Consider the following 19265-nt stretch of genomic DNA (forward strand, 5'->3'; position numbering starts at 1 on the left):
CGTTCCATGCCGTGATTGGCAGATCAGGGGACAATGGGAAGTGAGGAGGGAGATCATTCTGAGGCCTAACTACATACTGTTTCATCCTATGATTTTCTACTTGCTTCAAAATAGATTGCCTTTAAGCAAACCTTTTTTAATAGGGCATTTTACATAACATTACCTTATTTGTACCTTATTTGATTGCATCATAACATTTCCCCTTGATGTAAACATGCAAACCATAGTACCATGTTAAAATGGAGCCAGTTTAGAAAATTCAACCTTCACATGAGGGAAGGGAAAAAGACATATGGTGACGACAGGCAGTGGTTGTTACGTAAAGCCTATCCAGTTTGGTCCAATAGGAGGGGGCTAATGTATATATATACGCCTGTAGAGACATCTCTTTCCTACAGGAAGTTTCTGGGTGGTCGTCATGGACACTTATGGGATTTTGGTTACTGTTGCTCTGTTCCTCGGGACCGCCTCAGCGGCCTCGGTGAGTGGTCATCCTGATTTACTGAATATGGTTGATTTGATTGGTTAAGAAATAGAGAAACTAAATATTTATGATCGTCAATCCTACATCTTGATACACAAACACAGCCATAGACAAATTGTGCAGTCGTTCAATGTTACACATACATACATACATGCGCAAACACACACACCTTTTCTATCTTGACGGAGGAACACAGAAAGTATCTTTGAAAATACTTTTATTCTGTTATTTTACTATTATTTTAAATGATCTGTTCAAGTTATAATACTTGGGTGATTTGTATATTATAAATAGTAATATGTAATAATCAGTTGATAATTCACACATTCTCTCGGCAGAGTTTTGTAACTGCTTCCTGAAGTCATTACATTCATAGTAGGTTTTAGTATTTTCATTGTGAAAAGGTGAATTCAGTCAGTAAGAAAATAAATATAATGTCTCACAGAATAAAACAAAAAGGGCGAAGATGTGGCAAAGTCACCATCATTTACCCACTGGGAGTTTTGGATTACTTTGTCAGTGAGGTGCTGGAACAGTGTAAACCAAACAGCTGTTCCTTCTTAACACCTCTCAAACGACAACCCCTACTCTCTATATCAGGGGCCCCCAAACTTTTTACCTTTTTTTTATGTGGGGCCGGGTCAGTCTATAAGAGAAAATGACATGGCACTGTTCAGAGGGCCGGTCCAAATGCATAAGCGGGCCGTGTTTCGGCCGTAGTTTGGGGACCCCTGCTCTATATGATACTGTTGATTCGAAACATTCACATACTATGGGTCATGCATATCATTAAAGTCTATCCGTTAATCTGTCTCCTCTGACCCTTTATATATCTTTTTTATTATTGACGTGCAGCTGGGCGTGGTGTACACAGAGGGAGGTATGGTGAAGGGGAAAAGCCTTGACGTCGGACTGTTTCGCTGGGTGGACGAGTTCAGAGGAATTCCCTTTGCCGATCAACCTGGGAGATTTGAGAAGCCCAAACGTCACTCTGGCTGGGATGGTGGGTAGAAAGATCAACACTACTCAATATTCAGTCATGCAGATGTAACAAGATGGCGTCTGAATCTCATTCCCCTGTGTATCTCTGCAGGCATTCTCAAGGCAACTAAGTTCATGCCCAGGTGTCTCCAGGTGAATCTTCTGCAAACTGAAACCCGTGGCAGTGAGAATTGTCTCTACCTGAACATATGGGTTCCTCATGGACGTTCAGGTAATCACAGTGACACACACAGCTTTGAATTGTGGTTATGATATAATTGTTGTGTAAAACATTAATGGCTGAACTGATTCCTGTATTCATTCTCTCTTGCTAGTGTCTACTGATCTGCCAGTCATGGTGTGGATCTATGGAGGTGCCTTCCTGGTTGGTGGATCCATGGGTGCTAATTTCCTGGACAACTACCTGTATGACGGAAAGGAGATTGCAGACAGGGGCAACGTTATCGTGGTGACTGTGGCCTACCGAGTGGGAACTCTCGGGTTCCTCAGCTCTGGAGACGCCAGCGGACCTGGTATGAATTCAGACGGAGCTTCTTTAGCTTCGGGACATTCATTTTTGTCGTTGGTCTTTTAGAAACGTAATCCAGTACGCTGGGTAGGGTTTCCTGTGTGGAGTTTAAGCATCCTATGTAAACAACAATTATGTTTTAACTACAGAGATGTCTGTCTACCGACAGGGAACTATGGGCTGTGGGACCAGCATGCTGCCATTTCTTGGGTGCACAGGAACATCCGTAGCTTTGGAGGAGACCCTGACAACATCACCCTCTTTGGAGAATCTGCTGGTGGAGCTAGTGTCAGCTTCCAGGTATGGAGCTTCAACTGACATATCATTGTGTTGTACACCTGAGTGTTACTGATCATATTACCATTGATGATATCCTTACATCAATTCCCAACCTGTGGTCCGCTAGCGTAATACATTCATCATACATTTACATTTAGTCATTTAGCAGACGCTCTTATCCAGAGCGACTTACAGTAAGTACAGGGACTTTCCCCCGAGGCAAGTAGGTTGAAGTGCCTTGCCCAAGGACACAACGTCATTTGGCACGGCCAGGAATCGATCCGGCAACCTTCAGATTACTGGCCCGATTACCTAACAGCTCAGCCACCTGAATCATGACAGAAACGCCAATAGTTACGGTTAGTACGTTGACGGTGGCCGAACGGACATATCCGCTGTAACTTGCATATGCCCACTTCAATTCACAATGTCACTATGCACGCATCACTTCCGCATATTGCTCAATCCGAATCGACAACTTCCGGTAGTGAGCAGTTATGTTAGTTCTCATACACAAAATGCAGTTCTGTTGAGGAGTTCCGGTTGCCTTTCCAAAATGACAATCAACGATGTACATAGGTGTCTATGTTGCTACCTAAGCTAGCTGGCTAACAATTTTTGGCTACATTAATTATAATGCACTCAAGTATCTGATTGTAAGCTTGCTTGCTAGTCTTTAATGTTATCACATAAATCATTGGTCTGTCATATTTGCTCCCACGGATAAGTAATGTAACATGTCTTTCTCAGTTTTTAACAAACAGTTTTTGTCAATACAAGTCACATTTCTAACGTCACCAAAAGCAATAGGCCTGACCAAATTTTTTCCCCGTCGTGTGCATGTAGCCAATATAGCACTTTGCTATTGTTATATGGAACTACAGGAATGGTGGCAGTTAGGCAGATTACCTCTTTACAAAAGCTGTGTCTACTACCGCGCACTTGTGCACTTCGAGCACTGACTTTCAGTGCTTAGGGCGCTTCACTCACAAAACCAGAAGAATTCAGTGCACTGAAAGTACCCGGATGGCGCACTGAAAACGGTCCAAAAAAACAGTGTACAACAATGGACACTACTCGCCCTAAACAGGCGCCATCTTGGCTACGTAGCGGAAAAGGAGGAGCCCTTTCGGCAGCTTTTTCCACTTGAGTGGAGAAGCGCGTTCATTTTGGCAAGTTTTGCGGGTGTGGCAAGCAGATTTGCGTCCGTCACTTCCACCAAGTGTTTAACGTAGCAGTGTTCCATTTGAGACAGCACTTATCATCGACGGAGTGCACTGAATATGTAAGTGCACTGTTTTGCAGGGCACTGTATTGCAGTGTACTTCATAAAGTGCGCGGTAGTAGACACAGCCAATGTGTGCTTACTGTGGCGCTGATAGACACTTTGTCTTCTTCGATCGCTCTAATAAATGTTGCCGTGAAAGCAAACTGTTTGGCTCCCGTGGTGTTGTTAAGCATGTGTGATAAGCGCGAATGAAGTGAACGGATGTGTTGGGCGGCCGCAAAAGTATTTGAGCTACGAATGTCGGCCGCGAAGTGGAATAGACACATCCTTACACAGAATATGTTTCCTTTGCTAGATGTTGACTCCACACAACAAGGGTCTGTTCAAAAGGGTCATCAGCCAGAGTGGAGTTGCCGTCTGTCCCTGGGCCGTCAACAGGAACCCTCGTGCTCTGGCAGCTGAGGTACGTAATGGGATTTCCTTCATCCCGGTCTGCCTGAATTATAAGGTCTCATGATGAGGTCTGATGTTCAACTGCTTTCACATTGCTTGTCTTACCAGATTGCTACGAAGGTGAACTGCCCAACTGATGACACGATGATGGCTTGCCTGAAAATGACTGACCCTGCCACCCTTACCCTTGCAGGCTCCTTAGGCTTGAAAGGATCTGCCTCTGGTTAGTAAATATCAAGGAATAAGGCTGATGAAATCAATTCAACTTGTCAAAACACTTCCCTTCGCTAGTGTTACCACATAACTCTGCCTAGTCTGGCAGCATCTGATGAACGTTTAACTCTCTTCCTCCGACAGCACCCATTGTACAAAATCTGGCCCTCGCAGGAGTGATAGACGGAGACTTCCTCCCTGATGATCCAGCCAACCTGTTCCACAATGCTGCTGATATTGACTACATTGGTGGGGTCAACGACATGGATGGTCACCTCTTTGCTGGCATGGACATCGGCTCCATCAACCAGCCCCTGCAGGACACCCCGGTGTAAGTGGCACTGTGATGATTGTTCCTGGCATCTCCTCCTTCTACTACATATTTGCAGAAAGGATGTGAAGGACCGTCAATCAGCCCTTGCAGGAGACACCAGTGTGAGAGATCTGTTGGTTTTGGCCAGCGAGAATGTCAGTACAGATGAATAAAGTGGAAAATGTATTTTGGTCATTAGGTCTGATACCAAATCTGGAAATTCTCTCCTGTACTTCCAGGGAGGATGTGAAGACCCTCCTGGGTGCCCTCACCAAGGAGAAGGGGCATGCTGCTGTGGACAGTGCTTTCAACCTGTACAGCATGAACTGGGGCAACAAGCCCAGCAAGGAGTCGATCAAGAGGGCTGTGGTGGAAATTGAGTCAGACTACATCTTTGTGGTGCCTACCCAGGTGGCTCTCTACCTGCACGCCTCCAATGCCAAGTGAGACCCAGACATTCTTACAGTTTACCTTATTTACTATACAGCCTTTAAATGTATTTAATAAGTAATATTATCCCCAATTAATGCATTTCAGATAATTTGATGAGAAACTCAATGATAGCGTTTGCTGAATCAGATCTTCAGATTCTCGTCAAAAATCCCTTTCTTGCCTCTGCTCCCCTGTTATATATCCCTTCCCATGCTGTGTTCCCCACCTCTCTCCCTGCCCTCTTGCAGGACTGCTCGCACCTACTCCTACATGCTGTCAGAGCCCAGCCGTATGGCTGGCCTGGGCAAACCTTACCCAAGCTGGATGGGGGCAGACCACGCCGATGACCTGCAGTACGTGTTCGGCAAGCCCTTCACTACGCCTCTCGGATATTGGCCCAGATACCGTGACCTATCCAGATACATGATCGCCTACTGGACTAACTTCGCCCAGACCGGGTAAAGCCCTGCCTTCATTTATCACCCAACAGTACACAGTGAAATATGCAAACCGTTGCTTTTACAATCAGCACTACTAGTTTACCATTTTCAATTGGATGCAGTATTATCCCAACAGCCCACATCCTTTAGAGAAGTTGTGCAATTAAACAACATCCTCACAATTGTGATTTTTTTGTTCCCGCTTTGACATGCCTGCCTCATGATCACTATCATTAATTGTGCTACTCTACCTTTCACTCTCTCAGAAACCCCAACAAGGGGGAGTCCAAGGTTCCAGTGACCTGGCCATCTTTCACCAGCGCTGGGCACCAATATCTGGAGATCCACTCTAAGATGAATAGAAACTACGTGAAGCAGAAGTTGAGGATGCGCCATGTCCACTGGTGGTCCAGCATTTACCCCCGCCTGCCCACAGTCCAGACCTCAGAGTAGATCACAGAGTGCAGAGGTCATCCTCAATACCCAACAGACGAAACATCAAGATGTTTAAAAAGCTACCCACTTTGGTTGTTATATTTGTGCCGTCATCTTTTGAAGCTATTTGTATTTGCCAATCCATAGCATAAAGATCAACTATGATGTAACTAACACAACATACAAAATAAATAGTTGTATTAATGTGAATGTCAATTTTTCTGACTTTTTCCTAGTATTGTTATTAAGTTGTCAGAGTGTATTTCTGGGTTTGAGATTACATTATTCTCTTCAACAGTGGTAACTTGACCACCAAGTATCTAACAACAACTATAACAGTATATTTATTTCAGTCAACTACTATACTGTAATACACATACAGGTGTTTCATTTAAAAAAGCTGTAATTACAATTTAAAAAGTAACCTCAGAAACTCCCCTTTACATGAAACAAAAGATGTACACTGCTGACACCAAGTAAGAAACAGTCATTCTTGCAACAGAAACCCTTCCCACAGCCAAACGTTTCCTTATTGATGACCTCAAGTGCACCTTGAACGTTTGTATCGGGTCTGTGTTGTTGACCCAAACCTGCTGTGACCACATTGAAACATGCTGTTGCTTTCCCAGGCGAATCTAATGGAACAAAAATGTTCAGTGAATGAAATAAAAATACTCCCCCTTCACTGGTAGCCGTGGCAACTTCAACTGCCACTTCACATCTGTGTAACTACACACCTACTGAACCCTGGAGCAGAAACTTACAGTTGACCACCCGAGGCATACACAGTAGGCACTTAAATGCCTGAAAAGTCCTACTCTGTGTGTTGCCATTCCTGACCCAAACAGTGTTTCTCATTATCAGTATCAGTAATACTAGTAGTTAAAAATGGCAATTTTAACATTTACTTATGAATATGATTCAATTTTTATGATAATTTCGGACAGCCTGCATGGTTGCCTGTTGTACCGTAGCACTTTCCTATTTTATTTATATTTTTATATCCATATATTAGCGGGGACATTTTGACCAGATTTGAACATCCCCCCAATATATATTATGATTAGGGCCCAGCTTTGATCCACTCAGTCCCAACTCCTGTATGTAATATGGATGAACTGTGCATTATATATTTGTTATTTATCATTGTAGATGTATTTAAGAGATAAAACATAGTCTGGGCCTTGTGTTGAACCCATAAACCCTGTACAACCAATCTGTGAAATGAAACACAACGTCTTGTTTTCCTAAACAGAATGCTTGGAAACTTTTGAATTCAGCCAAATCTCTTTCTTGAAGCAACTTATGTAAAAAAAAAAAAACTGATTAATGGGTGGAGCCTGGCGCATAAAAAGAGTTTGTGCAGCTGTGTGGTTACAGGTGTTCCTGGTCAGCCACCATGAAGACTCTGGAGATCCTGACCGCTGTAGCACTCTTCCTGGGAGCCACCTCAGCAACTTCGGTGAGCTTCCCTTCCCATTCAGATATAAAAATATTTGATAACGTTTTTTGGTAATTTACAGAGAAGGCATTGACATAAAAAATATGTATATATTATTTTCATTCAACGCTGTTTCGGAGCACAGTTTAGTATTTTTTTGTGGCTAGATATGCCTGTGCTTGACCCCATGTGTAGCTGGGAGTGGTGTCCACAGAGGGAGGTAGGGTGCAGGGCAAGAACCATAAAGTCGGACTCTTCCGATCCATGGACGTGTTCAAGGGAATCCCCTTTGGTGACCAGCCAGGGCTATTTGAGAAACCCAAACCACATCCTGGCTGGGATGGTGGGTACACAGATTGGCATAATTTTACGTTCTTAATATTCTCTGATGCAAATGTAATGCTGACTGGACAATAAAACAAATTAAAATGAGAACACGTGACGTATGTTCTTCAGCTAGTTTAGTCCCAGGTGTTGCTATTCATATCCTTGCATCTTTCCATAGGCATTCTCAAGGCGACTGAGTACGGGCCCAGGTGTCTCCAGGTGAATTTGCTCCAGACTGACACTAGAGGCAGCGTGGACTGTCTTTACCTAAACATCTGGGTCCCTCATGGCTCAAAAGGTGAGACGTAGGGACACACTAACACCGACACAGTTGAGACACACTGACATGGACACAGCTTTGTGTTCCGGGATGTAGAACCCATGTCGTTTTCACGTTATAGCTTTGTAAGAACATTTTAATGGAAGCATCCCTCCGCTCTTGCTAGTGTCCTTCGGTCTGCCAGTCATGGTGTGGATCTATGGGGGTGGCTTCCTGGTTGGTGGATCCATGGGAGCTAACTTCCTGGACAACTACCTGTATGACGGAGAGGAGATTGCAGACAGGGGCAACGTTATCGTGGTGACCATAAACTACCGAGTGGGAACTCTCGGGTTCCTCAGCTCTGGAGACGCCAGCGGACCTGGTATGTTTCAGACGGAGCTTGCTTGGCTCCAAGACATTCATTTCCTCAGTGTGTTAAAAGCCTGTGGATTATTCAAGCAACTCTATCGTTAATAAAAAAAAATCTACCGACAGGGAACTATGGGCTGTGGGACCAGCATGCTGCCATTTCTTGGGTGCACAGGAACATCCGTAACTTTGGAGGAGACCCCGACAACATCACCCTCTTTGGAGAATCTGCTGGTGGAGCTAGTGTCAGCTTCCAGGTATGGAGCTTCATCATCTATATTAGTCTTACTGAACCTGTGTTTATCTGATCCAAGAAGCACTGAGGAAATTCTTGTGTTTCCTTTGAACAGATGGTGTCTCCCCACAACAAGGGGCTGATCAAAAGAGCCATCAGCCAGAGTGGTGTTTCAGTCTGTCCCTGGGCCGTCAACAGGAACCCTCGTGCTCTGGCTGAGAAGGTATGCTGTCTTTTCATGCCATGTTCTTACTACGCTGTGTTTTTATACAGATCCGTGTTCTTACCGGTCTCACAAATCCTTTTTTCAACTTTGAGTCTATGTTACACTGAGCAAAGTCCTGCAGCAATTCTGAAAACGTACACAATCAGTCAGTCTTGTACTTACTGTAAGGATTGCATTGAAATGCACCACACTTTTTGTACAGGTGAGGAACCGGTGGAACCTGCACGATAAGACAGTGCGAGTAAACATCCAACTAATTATTTTTACTTTGTCTTTCAAGGTTGCTCAGAAAGTGGCCTGCCCAACTGATGACAAGATGATGGCTTGCCTGAAGATGACTGACCCTGCCACCCTTACCCTTGCAGGTTCCTTAAGCTTGAAAGGATCTGCCTCTGGTTAGTATTCATCGAGGAATAAGGCTGATGAAATGATTTTTTTTCTTCATCAATTCATCTCCTCAAAACACTTCCCCTTAGCTAGTGTTTCCACATGACTCTGCTTCGTCTGGCAGCATCTGATGAAAGTTTAACTCTCTTCCTCCGACAGCACCCATTGTGCAAAACCTGGCCCTCGCAGGAGTGATAGACGGAGACTTCCTCCCTGATGATCCAACCAACCTGTTCCACAATGCTGCTGATATTGACTACATTGGTGGGGTCAACGACATGGATGGTCACCTCTTTGCTGGCATGGACATCGGCTCCATCAACCAGGCCCTGCAGGACACCCCCATGTAAGTGGCACTGTGATGATTGTTCCTGGCATCTCCTCCTTCTACTACATCTTTGCAGAAAGGATGTGAAGGACCTCCTAGGTGCGCTCACCAATGATTAGGATTAGCCTCGGGTTTGTACAAAGAACGACTGCCAAATGATTTTTTTGCTCAAGGAACTTAACAGAACTCCTTCTCTTCTTCTTGTTTCAGGGAGGATGTGAAGACCCTCCTGGGTGCCCTCACCAAGGAGAAGGGGCAGGCTGCTGCGGACAGCTCTTTCAGGCTGTACACCATGAACTGGGCCTCCACGCCCAGCCAGGAGTCAATCAAGAGGGCTGTGGTGGAAATAGAGACAGACTACATCTTTGTGGTGCCTACCCAGGTGGCTCTCTACCTGCACGCCTCCAATGCCACGTGAGACCCAGACATTCTTACAGTTTACCTTATTTACTGTACTGCCTGTTAATGCATTTGAATTCCCTAACATCCAAGCTTATTGAATTTCGCAATAAGACATTTTATGAATTTGTACCAAGTCGTAACAAGAACATGACAACATGATTTGGGACTTTATCAACTTTTTTTTTTACAATACTCACTCTCTCCTTCCCAATTCCATCCCTCTCCATGCTGTGTTCCCCCCCTCTCTCCCTGCCCTCCTGTAGGACTGCTCGCACCTACTCCTACGTGCTCTCTGAGCCTAACCGTATGGCTGGTTTGCTCAAGCCTTACCCAAGCTGGATGGGGGCAGACCACGCCGATGACCTGCAGTATGTGTTCGGCAAGCCCTTCACAACGCCTCTTGCCTACTGGCCCAGATACCGCGACTTATCCAGATACATGATCGCCTACTGGACTAACTTCGCCCAGACTGGGTATATCCGTGCCACCACATACCTACATACTGCACACTGACAGATAATCATTAAGATCCAAATACATCAACATTTTACTGCACATCTCACCAATCTATATGATTAGGCTGATTGTGCTCAGAATTTCATCCCTATTTGCCTTTCACATTCCCTAGGGACCCTAACATGGGAGAGTCCAAGGTACCAGTGACCTGGCCAGTGTTCACCAGCGCTGGGGACCCCTATCTGGACATCCACTCTAACATGAATAAAAACTACGTGAAGCAGAAGTTGAGGTTGCGCCATGTCCACTGGTGGTCCAGCATTTACCCCAGCCTGCCCACAGTCCAGACCTCAGAGTAGATCACAGAGGTCATCCCCAGTACCCAACAGACGAAACATCAAGATATTTGAAAAAGATGGATGGATGCAATCATCGGTTTGGTCACACCTGTATTGTATTCCTGAAATGTTCTATTCTTAGATCAATGAGTCACATAAGAATAAAACATAATGGTTACTAGGACATGAGTGACAAAATAAGTGGATGTATTAAACTTGATCTTTATCTTTCTGTATTAGGCTACAATGTTGTCACTGGGTTGTCGTGTGTTTTGGGGATTGGTGAGACATGATTATAACACAATTCTACATCAGTGGTTAGAAGAAACAACTAAAGAAGTATCAATCTAAGGAAGTGGGCTATCTAATGATTACATATTTTTTTTCATGTAAGAATTCACAGTTAGGTATGGGAATCTAACGCCAAACTTTTGATAAAACTTGAGTCCAGTTTATACACTTACTGGAAATGCAATTCATATAATTATCTAAACCAACAAGAAAAAGTAGGAAATGGCTTGAGATCAATTAAGATCCTTTGTATTTACAATAATTGTCAAGTACAGCACATTCTTATATTAGGTTGTCTTAGCCTACCCACAATAATGGTTTACAAAGCATCGCTATCAAGTCTCACCCACGCATTTCAACCATTTCTCACGCTCTCACGCAACTTTTGATAAAACTTAAGAGCTCTGACAACGTAGGCCTATATATTGTTTAAAACCAGTGTGGGAAAAAAAGTGACTTCCTGCCAAAAACTGATTTCCATCCACGGTACAGTTATTCAAACTGCATTCACGGCACATAAATAGGCTACTCCTAATTTTGCGGTATCGCACACCCCTTGTAACTTCCATAAAAATGTTTAGCTCTAGCTCTACCTTGGCTCAAACATGGACGATTAGGGCAGATGGAACTGTTTTAAAATAGTGACACCGCTTGGATGGCTTGGCTAGAAAAGTGCATCTAATGGGCTACCGGTCTCACTTTGTTTAAGCCTACAATAATGACCATATTCTATCTGTACAAAGCTGCTTAATTAACAGCTCATCATAGCTGTCAACTGTTTGGCCTCAGTTTGATATTATGTCGGGGTCAGTCCAGGACAAGGGCCCCCAGTTAAGGACAAAAGCGAGCTCTGGAAAAACACCAGGCTGTGCACGAGGAAGTTAGCTGAGTCACTGACTTGTTCCCCCAGTTATAGACATTTGCTATTATCATGGAGATAAAAGTTATATGTTCTGACTTTTTGATCCAGTTAAAAGCAGGTAAAAGCAGCTCATGTATAGAGGTATATGCATATTGTATCGCGATACAGTTTCCGTGGAGACAGTCACTACTGGGCTGGATTTACATAAAAAAAGAATCGACATTAGGCCTTTCACCATATGATTTTGAATTTCTCTGTCATTTCTCTGCCATATAGCCTTCTAACCACTTTGCGGCACATAAATAGGCTACTCCAAATTTTTAAGTCACTGTCACATGACATGCACATCCCATCAGTTAAGTTAGCATTTGGGGTAACCATTTTACACACAGGGCCTGTAGTGAAAGTTTTGAAGTTACTTAATGTTTTACTTTTTATTTCATTTTCCATAGTTAAAGCACTCTCCATCATCCATTATAGTAACTTCCATAAAAAAAGTTAGCTCTCTTTCGCTTGAACATGGACGGTTAGGGCAGATGGAACTGTTTAAAAATAGTGACACCGCTTGGATGGCTTGGCTAGAAAAGTGCATCTAATGGGCTACCGGTCTCACTTTGTTTAAGCCTACAATAATGACCATATTCTAACTGTACAAAGCTGCTTAATTAACAGCTCATCATAGCTGTCAACTGTTTGGCCTCAGTTTGATATTATGTCGGGGTCAGTCCAGGACAAGGGCCCCCAGTTAAGGACAAAAGCGAGCTCTGGAAAAACACCAGGCTGTGCACGAGGAAGTTAGCTGAGTCACTGACTTGTTCCCCCAGTTATAGACATTTGCTATTACCATGGAGATAAAAGTTATATGTTCTGACTTTTTGATCCAGTTAAAAGCAGGTAAAAGCAGCTCATGTATAGAGGTATATGCATATTGTATCGCGATACAGTTTCCGTGGAGACAGTCACTACTGGGCTGGATTTACATAAAAAAAGAATCGACATTAGGCCTTTCACCATATGATTTTGAATTTCTCTGTCATTTCTCTGCCATATAGCCTTCTAACCACTTTGCGGCACATAAATAGGCTACTCCGAATTTTTAAGTCACTGTCACATGACATGCACATCCCATCAGTTAAGTTAGCATTTGGGGTAACCATTCTACACACAGGGCCTGTAGTGAAAGTTTTGAAGTTACTTAATGTTTTACTTTTTATTTCATTTTCCATAGTTAAAGCACTCTCCATCATCCATTATAGTAACTTCCATAAAAAAAGTTTGCTCTCTTTCGCTTGAACATGGACGGTTAGGGCAGATGGAACTGTTTAAAAATAGTGACACCGCTTGGATGGCTTGGCTAGAAAAGTGCATCTAATGGGCTACCGGTCTCACTTTGTTTGGGCCTACAATAACGACCGTTTTCTATCTATCCAAAACTGCTCAATTAACAGTTCATCGATCATAACTAATAATTGAGAAAAAACGAGACAAAATTAAATGCCAAACTGCATGCATATTTTTGCAAGTATTTTCTTTGTAATACAAATGTATTTTTGTCTTCTGATAACTCAAGTGCACCTTGAGTAATGTTTGTATAGGATAAGAACTGATACAGAAACATGTTGTAACTTCCCACAAAATCGGGGGGGGGGGAAAGCAAATCACTAAAAACAATGTTCTCCTGATCTAAATTAGTAATCTTGACTGCTGAGTCATTTAACCTGGAGCTGAAACTCACTCTTAACCATTTACAACAGCCAGAATAGGCACTTCAAAGCCTGACGTAGCTTACTCAATGTAACTCAATGTCTAGCCCTTTCTGATACCAGTAGGCCCTATACTCTCTCCATCTTCTGTCATTAAACTGAGTTGGCAATTTGTAAACTTAAATTTGTTATTTCCTAAAGATGGCTTTTGGAAACAACACCTGACTGATTTTATAAACCCTATAAAACCAATCTTTATGAATAGCTGATTGTTGAAAATCATTGTTTTGTTTTGTTACCCTAACCCTAACCCAGCAACAGTGGACACCTGGAAACATTGTTTACCACTGAAGAACATAACACTATCAAAGCGTTTTGGCGGCAGAGAGGAAATTATATAACAAAAAACTCAAAATAACCTGAATTATGGGTGGAGCCTGGCACATAAAAAGGGGTTGTGCAGCTGTGTGGTTACAGGTTTTCCTAGTTCTTCACCATGAAGACACTGGAGATCCTGACCGCTGTAGCACTCTTTCTGGGAGCCACCTCAGCAACTTCGGTGAGTCCTTTATCATTTGAAACAGTACAATTTATATATATTATATGTATTTTATATATCAAAATATAAAAAATATAAAAAATACTGGATCATATCCACTTCAGGAAAATTTACACTGGTCAATTAACGCAGCTACATAGGAAAGGTTTTAATATTAATATTGAACAATTTACAGTCACTTATAAGCAACTGCATCCTCATCTTGCATATCTTTGACCTTTTGTGGCAAAGAAAGAGGTCGGGCGGAGAGTGAATGGTTATTTTTTTATTGCAGCCGAAACAAAAACAAAAATCAACTTAAAGCACCCGGCTTTAAGACAGGGTCCGGTGGCCCGTTAAACAGAGAAGAAAGTCAGAAGAATTAACCCCAAAAACAGGACGGAATCCGGGTCCGTCGTTCAGGTGGCTTTGTTTGTTAGCAAGGGAGGGGGCCGTGCCCCCTGTCGTCGGCCGAGTCTGGGGAAACAAGAGACAGCGATTAGGTTCGGTATCTTTCTCTCGTTGCGCTGTGTTCTTTCCCAACCCTGGACTGGCCTCGCTTCTTCCTTTATGGCACGGCTGATGAGGTCTAATTCGGTGCAGGTGTATCTTCTCATTATCCCTCGCCAGCCATGCGTACTGAGGTGTAAACTCGAGAGGAGCTGTCCTTGGTGCCAGTCCTTTGTGGGCGGTGGCTGGACCCACGCTGATACCAGCCTTTACGTGGCTGCGACACACTTTATATGCCTCTCTTGACTCTCTGTGTGTAGCTGGGAGTGGTGTCCACAGAGGGAGGTAGGGTGCAGGGCAAGAACCATAAAGTCGGACTCTTCCGATCCATGGACGTGTTCAAGGGAATCCCCTTTGGTGACCAGCCAGGGCTATTTGAGAAACCCAAACCACATCCTGGCTGGGATGGTGGGTACACAGATTGGCATAATTTTACGTTCTTAATATTCTCTGATGCAAATGTAATGCTGACTGGACAATAAAACAAATAAAAATGAGAACACGTGACGTATGTTCTTCAGCTAGTTTAGTCCCAGGTGTTGCTATTCATATCCTTGCATCTTTCCATAGGCATTCTCAAGGCGAATAAGTACGCACCAAGATGCCTCCAGGTGAATATGCTCCAAACTGACACTCGTGGCAGTTTGGACTGTCTTTACCTGAACATCTGGGTTCCTCATGGACGTAAAGGTAAACACATGGAATTACAATTACACACTGCGTTTTCTCCTATCATATACTATATATTGTGTATATGTGTAGGAAAGACATTGAAATGGAAGTATATCTATTTTCCTGCTAGTGTCAACAAGTATGCCAGTCATGGTGTGGATCTATGGAGGTGCCTTCCTGGTTGGTGGATCCATGGGTGCTAATTTCCTGGACAACTACCTCTATGACGGAGAGGAGATTGCAGACAGGGGCAACGTTATAGTGGTGACCATAAACTACCGAGTGGGAACTCTCGGGTTCCTCAGCTCTGGAGACGCCAGCGGACCTGGTATGTTTCAGACAGAACTTCCTTAGCTTCGGAACATTCATTTCCTCAGCGTGTTCATATCAGTCATTTTATAGTTTTCTTTGTGTTTCATTTTTGTTGCTCCTCTATTAGAAGCTCAATTCAATACACTGTGTAGCAATACCACGGCCGATGTAGCCAACATTGTTTTTGACCATAGACTTAACTGTCTGTCTACCGACAGGAAACTATGGGCTGTGGGACCAGCATGCTGCCATTTCTTGGGTGCACAGGAACATCCGTAACTTTGGAGGAGACCCCGACAACATCACCCTCTTTGGAGAATCTGCTGGTGGAGCTAGTGTCAGCTTCCAGGTATGGAGCTTCATCATCTATATTAGTCTTACTGAACCTGTGTTTATCTGATCCAAGAAGCACTGAGGAAATTCTTGTGTTTCCTTTGAACAGATGGTGTCTCCCCATAACAAGGGACTGATCAAAAGAGCCATCAGCCAGAGTGGTGTTTCAGTCTGTCCCTGGGCCGTCAACAGGAACCCTCGTGCTCTGGCTGAGAAGGTACGTGCTCTCCTCCTGTCGGGTCATCCTTCCGGATAAAGACAGTAAGAGCCGACGTTAACCTTGTTCATTTATGTCTCTCCAGATTGCTCGGAAGACGGGCTGCCCAACTGATGACCAGATGATGGCTTGCCTGAGGACGATTGAACCTGCGATCCTCACCCTTGCAGGTGCCCTGAACCCGGAAGGATCACCCACCAGTGAGTGTTGACTGAGGATGATAACACTGATCTTGTCTGACGATTCCAGCGTCATGTCAGGTTTTCCCCCATTTCAGAGAATTTAACGTGAGCTATACCCAGTGGTGATTTTAGACTCTTTTTAGGGGTGCTCAAGCACACCTAAATTTCATCTCAGCACCCCTAAAAATAATTATAACAATTAAAAAAAAAAGATTATTATTATTATCTTACATACATTTTAGTGCTCTAACGTAAGAGTTTGCAAAAGTGTCTGTTAGTGGCAGATGACAAACAATTACAGGTTCAAAGGGCTTTAAACAGGTTTAATATCCAGTGTCGCCATGCACCTTTAACGTTGGTAGTCTGCCAGTAAAACCAAAGGAGAAGAAGTAGGTAGTTCATTTCATGGCGCAGATTAAGAACACAAGTCACATTCTCATTGGGGGCTGAGCCATTGTTTACATTTACATTTAGTCATTTAGCAGACGCTCTTATCCAGAGCGACTTACAGTAAGTACAGGGACATTCCCCCCGAGGCAAGTAGGGTGAAGTGCCTTGCTCAAGGACACAACGTCATTTTGGCACGGCGGAGAATCAATCCGGCAACCTTCTGATTACTAACCCGACTCCCTCACCGCTCAGCCATCTGACTCCCACTGGTTTCCCACTGGTTTACTGGTGTGTCCTTCCTTTTCTCCTTCTTCACTAGACCCAGTCGTGAACAACATGGCCCTCGCAGCAGTGATAGACAGAGACTTCCTCCCTGATGATCCAGCCAACCTGTTCCACAACGCTGCCGATATAGACTACATTGGTGGGGCCAACGACATGGATGGTCACCTCTTCAGTGGTGTTGATGTTCCTTCTGTCAACCAGCCCCTGCATCACACCTCTGTGTAGGTAGCATTGGGATGACTGTTCCTCAGCTGGGAACCTCATTTTATATCACCTCATTTTACGTTTTTTTATCAGTCCCTATTGAGGCAGTAACTACAGAGCCTTATGTTGCATTACTTGGCCTAAAACATTTTAAAAGTATGAACTTGGGAGTTAAATATGCAGTTCTACTTTTTTTTCAAGTCAATACTCAGTCTTGGGAAGTTGGTATGTTTAACTGGCCTTATTTCTCCCTGCACTCCTATTAGTGCAGAAAGTTACAAGGCTCCTGGGTGCTTAGGTTTTAACACAAAGAAACAGTCACTTTGTTTTGTCAGCTTACAGCATTTACACAACTCTCTCCTTGTTTCAGGGAGGATATGAAGGCCCTTCTGGGAGCCCTCACCAAGAGTAAAGGACAGGCTGCTTTGGACCATGCCACCAGCCTGTACACCGAGGGGTGGGGTGCCAAGCCCAGCCAGCAGACCGTCAAGATGACCGTGGTGGAAATCGAGACTGATTACATGTTCCTGGTGCCTACCCAAGAGGCTCTTTACCTGCACGCCTCCAATGCAAAGTACAGTTTGACTGACTTCCAGTGCATTTCAGAAGGATTTTATATCTCAGGGTTTTTGCTCTTAATTATAAGAAGTACAAGAATATATGAAAAATCGATTGATTTGTACTAAACATGATCTCGACCATAGCAACAGGATACCTGTATTTCATATTCAGGGTATGGTCTAACCTTCTTTGCCTTATTCTCTCCTTCCATCCCTCTCCATGCTGTGTTCCCCCCCTCTCTCCCTGCCCTCCTTCAGGACTGCAAACACCTACTCCTACTTGCTCGCAGAGCCTACCCGTATGGCTGGTTTGCTCAAGCCTTACCCAAGCTGGATGGGGGCAGACCACGCCGATGACCTGCAGTTCGTGTTCGGCAAGCCCTTCACTACGCCTCTTGCCTACTGGCCCAGATACCGCGACTTGTCCAGATACATGATCGCCTACTGGACTAACTTCGCCCAGACTGGGTAAAGCCCTACAACTGCATATCACCTCCGTAGCGCTGTGGAAGAAATGATTGTCCGTCTTCATTAGAACGTGTGTGACTATCAGGTCCGGTTCTGGGTGTATAAGTGTTAGACAACCAGTGCATAGGAGAGAGAGTCAACATACATCTCCACAAGAATAATTACCGGTCAAAACACACTGTGGGATTAGCAATGACTCTCTTAGGCATGAAGGTCAGAGGACAGAATTCATAGAGAATAGATGAAACAAAGATGACATACAGCCAACAGGTGCTCGTTATTTAATCCGGCGGGTACTTCATCACGAACACGACAGCCACTGTAGATTAACTCCACGACAGCCACAGTATTTTAGGACGGCTTACCGTTATCCAGACTCGTAAGCTAGGCCTAGAAGTAATGGTTCTCTCATCTCCACCCAGCCCCTAGAAGGCTGCCCCCTCAGCCTGTATTTTAGAGCTGACTAATGCAACTGTTCCATACAGGACTGTCATTGATACACAATATGGATTAAACATAAGTACACACATACTTTATATGAACAAGAAAAAACATAGAGTAGATGAACAGATAAGGCAATAGCTGATCTACTGATTGTGATCAACATAAGCACATAGAAAATCCTTGATTTCTCCCACAGCTGGCACTCAGAGCACCCACAAGTAGCTTTTATACGGCCTTTGTGATTGGCTGACACATATTACACCTTTCCCCAACTGCTTTTTCTCCCTCCCAGGGATCCTAACCAGGGGGAGTCCATGGTGCCAGTTTACTGGCCAGAGTTCAGGAGAGGGGACCAGTACCTGGAAATCCGATCTGATATCAACAAGAACAGCATCAAGCAGAAGTTGAGAGTGAACCATGTTCACTGGTGGTCTGGCATCTTCCCCAGCCTCCCCACAGTCAAGACCTCAGAGTAGAGGCAACATCACTGTGCAGCCCTATGTTGTTCACTGCCTGTGGGAGTGTCATCAATGCTATCTTGTCTGAATCTAAGTAGCACATCATGTTTTTCTTGATGTCTTACTCACGAGATCACATTGAGCCAACCAAGTTTGTATTTCGAGAATTTCAGTTTGCAACAGAATAAATGGGGTTTATCATGCAATCCATATCGCCTCTCTTTTTCACCCATATTATTTATGAGAAGATAAACGTAAGTTATTTCTACAGCCTTTAA

At 43.9% G+C, this 19265-nt stretch overlaps 3 protein-coding genes across 3 annotated transcripts; all 3 read left to right on the forward strand.

Moving 5' to 3' along the window:
• Nucleotides 1-399: 399 nt before the first annotated feature.
• Nucleotides 400-6020, forward strand: LOC124484573 (bile salt-activated lipase-like). The gene is made up of 11 exons (XM_047045537.1): nt 400-481; nt 1340-1487; nt 1578-1697; nt 1801-1998; nt 2164-2294; nt 3857-3964; nt 4063-4177; nt 4312-4498; nt 4720-4923; nt 5161-5370; nt 5619-6020. Exons 1-11 carry the CDS (start codon nt 419-421, stop codon nt 5803-5805), a joined length of 1671 nt encoding a protein of 556 aa, XP_046901493.1. The 5' UTR covers nt 400-418; the 3' UTR covers nt 5806-6020.
• Nucleotides 6021-7169: 1149 nt separating this feature from the next.
• LOC124484574 (bile salt-activated lipase-like) lies at nt 7170-10802 on the forward strand. Its single transcript, XM_047045538.1, has 11 exons — nt 7170-7249; nt 7424-7571; nt 7734-7853; nt 8002-8199; nt 8313-8443; nt 8537-8644; nt 8928-9042; nt 9194-9380; nt 9573-9776; nt 10028-10237; nt 10393-10802. Exons 1-11 carry the CDS (start codon nt 7187-7189, stop codon nt 10577-10579), a joined length of 1671 nt encoding a protein of 556 aa, XP_046901494.1. The 5' UTR covers nt 7170-7186; the 3' UTR covers nt 10580-10802.
• Nucleotides 10803-13906: 3104 nt separating this feature from the next.
• Nucleotides 13907-19196, forward strand: LOC124484575 (bile salt-activated lipase-like). Its single transcript, XM_047045539.1, has 11 exons — nt 13907-13973; nt 14723-14870; nt 15033-15152; nt 15265-15462; nt 15665-15795; nt 15889-15996; nt 16082-16196; nt 16888-17074; nt 17428-17631; nt 17876-18085; nt 18822-19196. Exons 1-11 carry the CDS (start codon nt 13911-13913, stop codon nt 19003-19005), a joined length of 1668 nt encoding a protein of 555 aa, XP_046901495.1. The 5' UTR covers nt 13907-13910; the 3' UTR covers nt 19006-19196.
• Nucleotides 19197-19265: the final 69 nt, after the last annotated feature.

Source organism: Hypomesus transpacificus, chromosome 22 (genome assembly GCF_021917145.1).
Source record: "Hypomesus transpacificus isolate Combined female chromosome 22, fHypTra1, whole genome shotgun sequence".
Classification (NCBI taxonomy): domain Eukaryota; kingdom Metazoa; phylum Chordata; class Actinopteri; order Osmeriformes; family Osmeridae; genus Hypomesus; species Hypomesus transpacificus.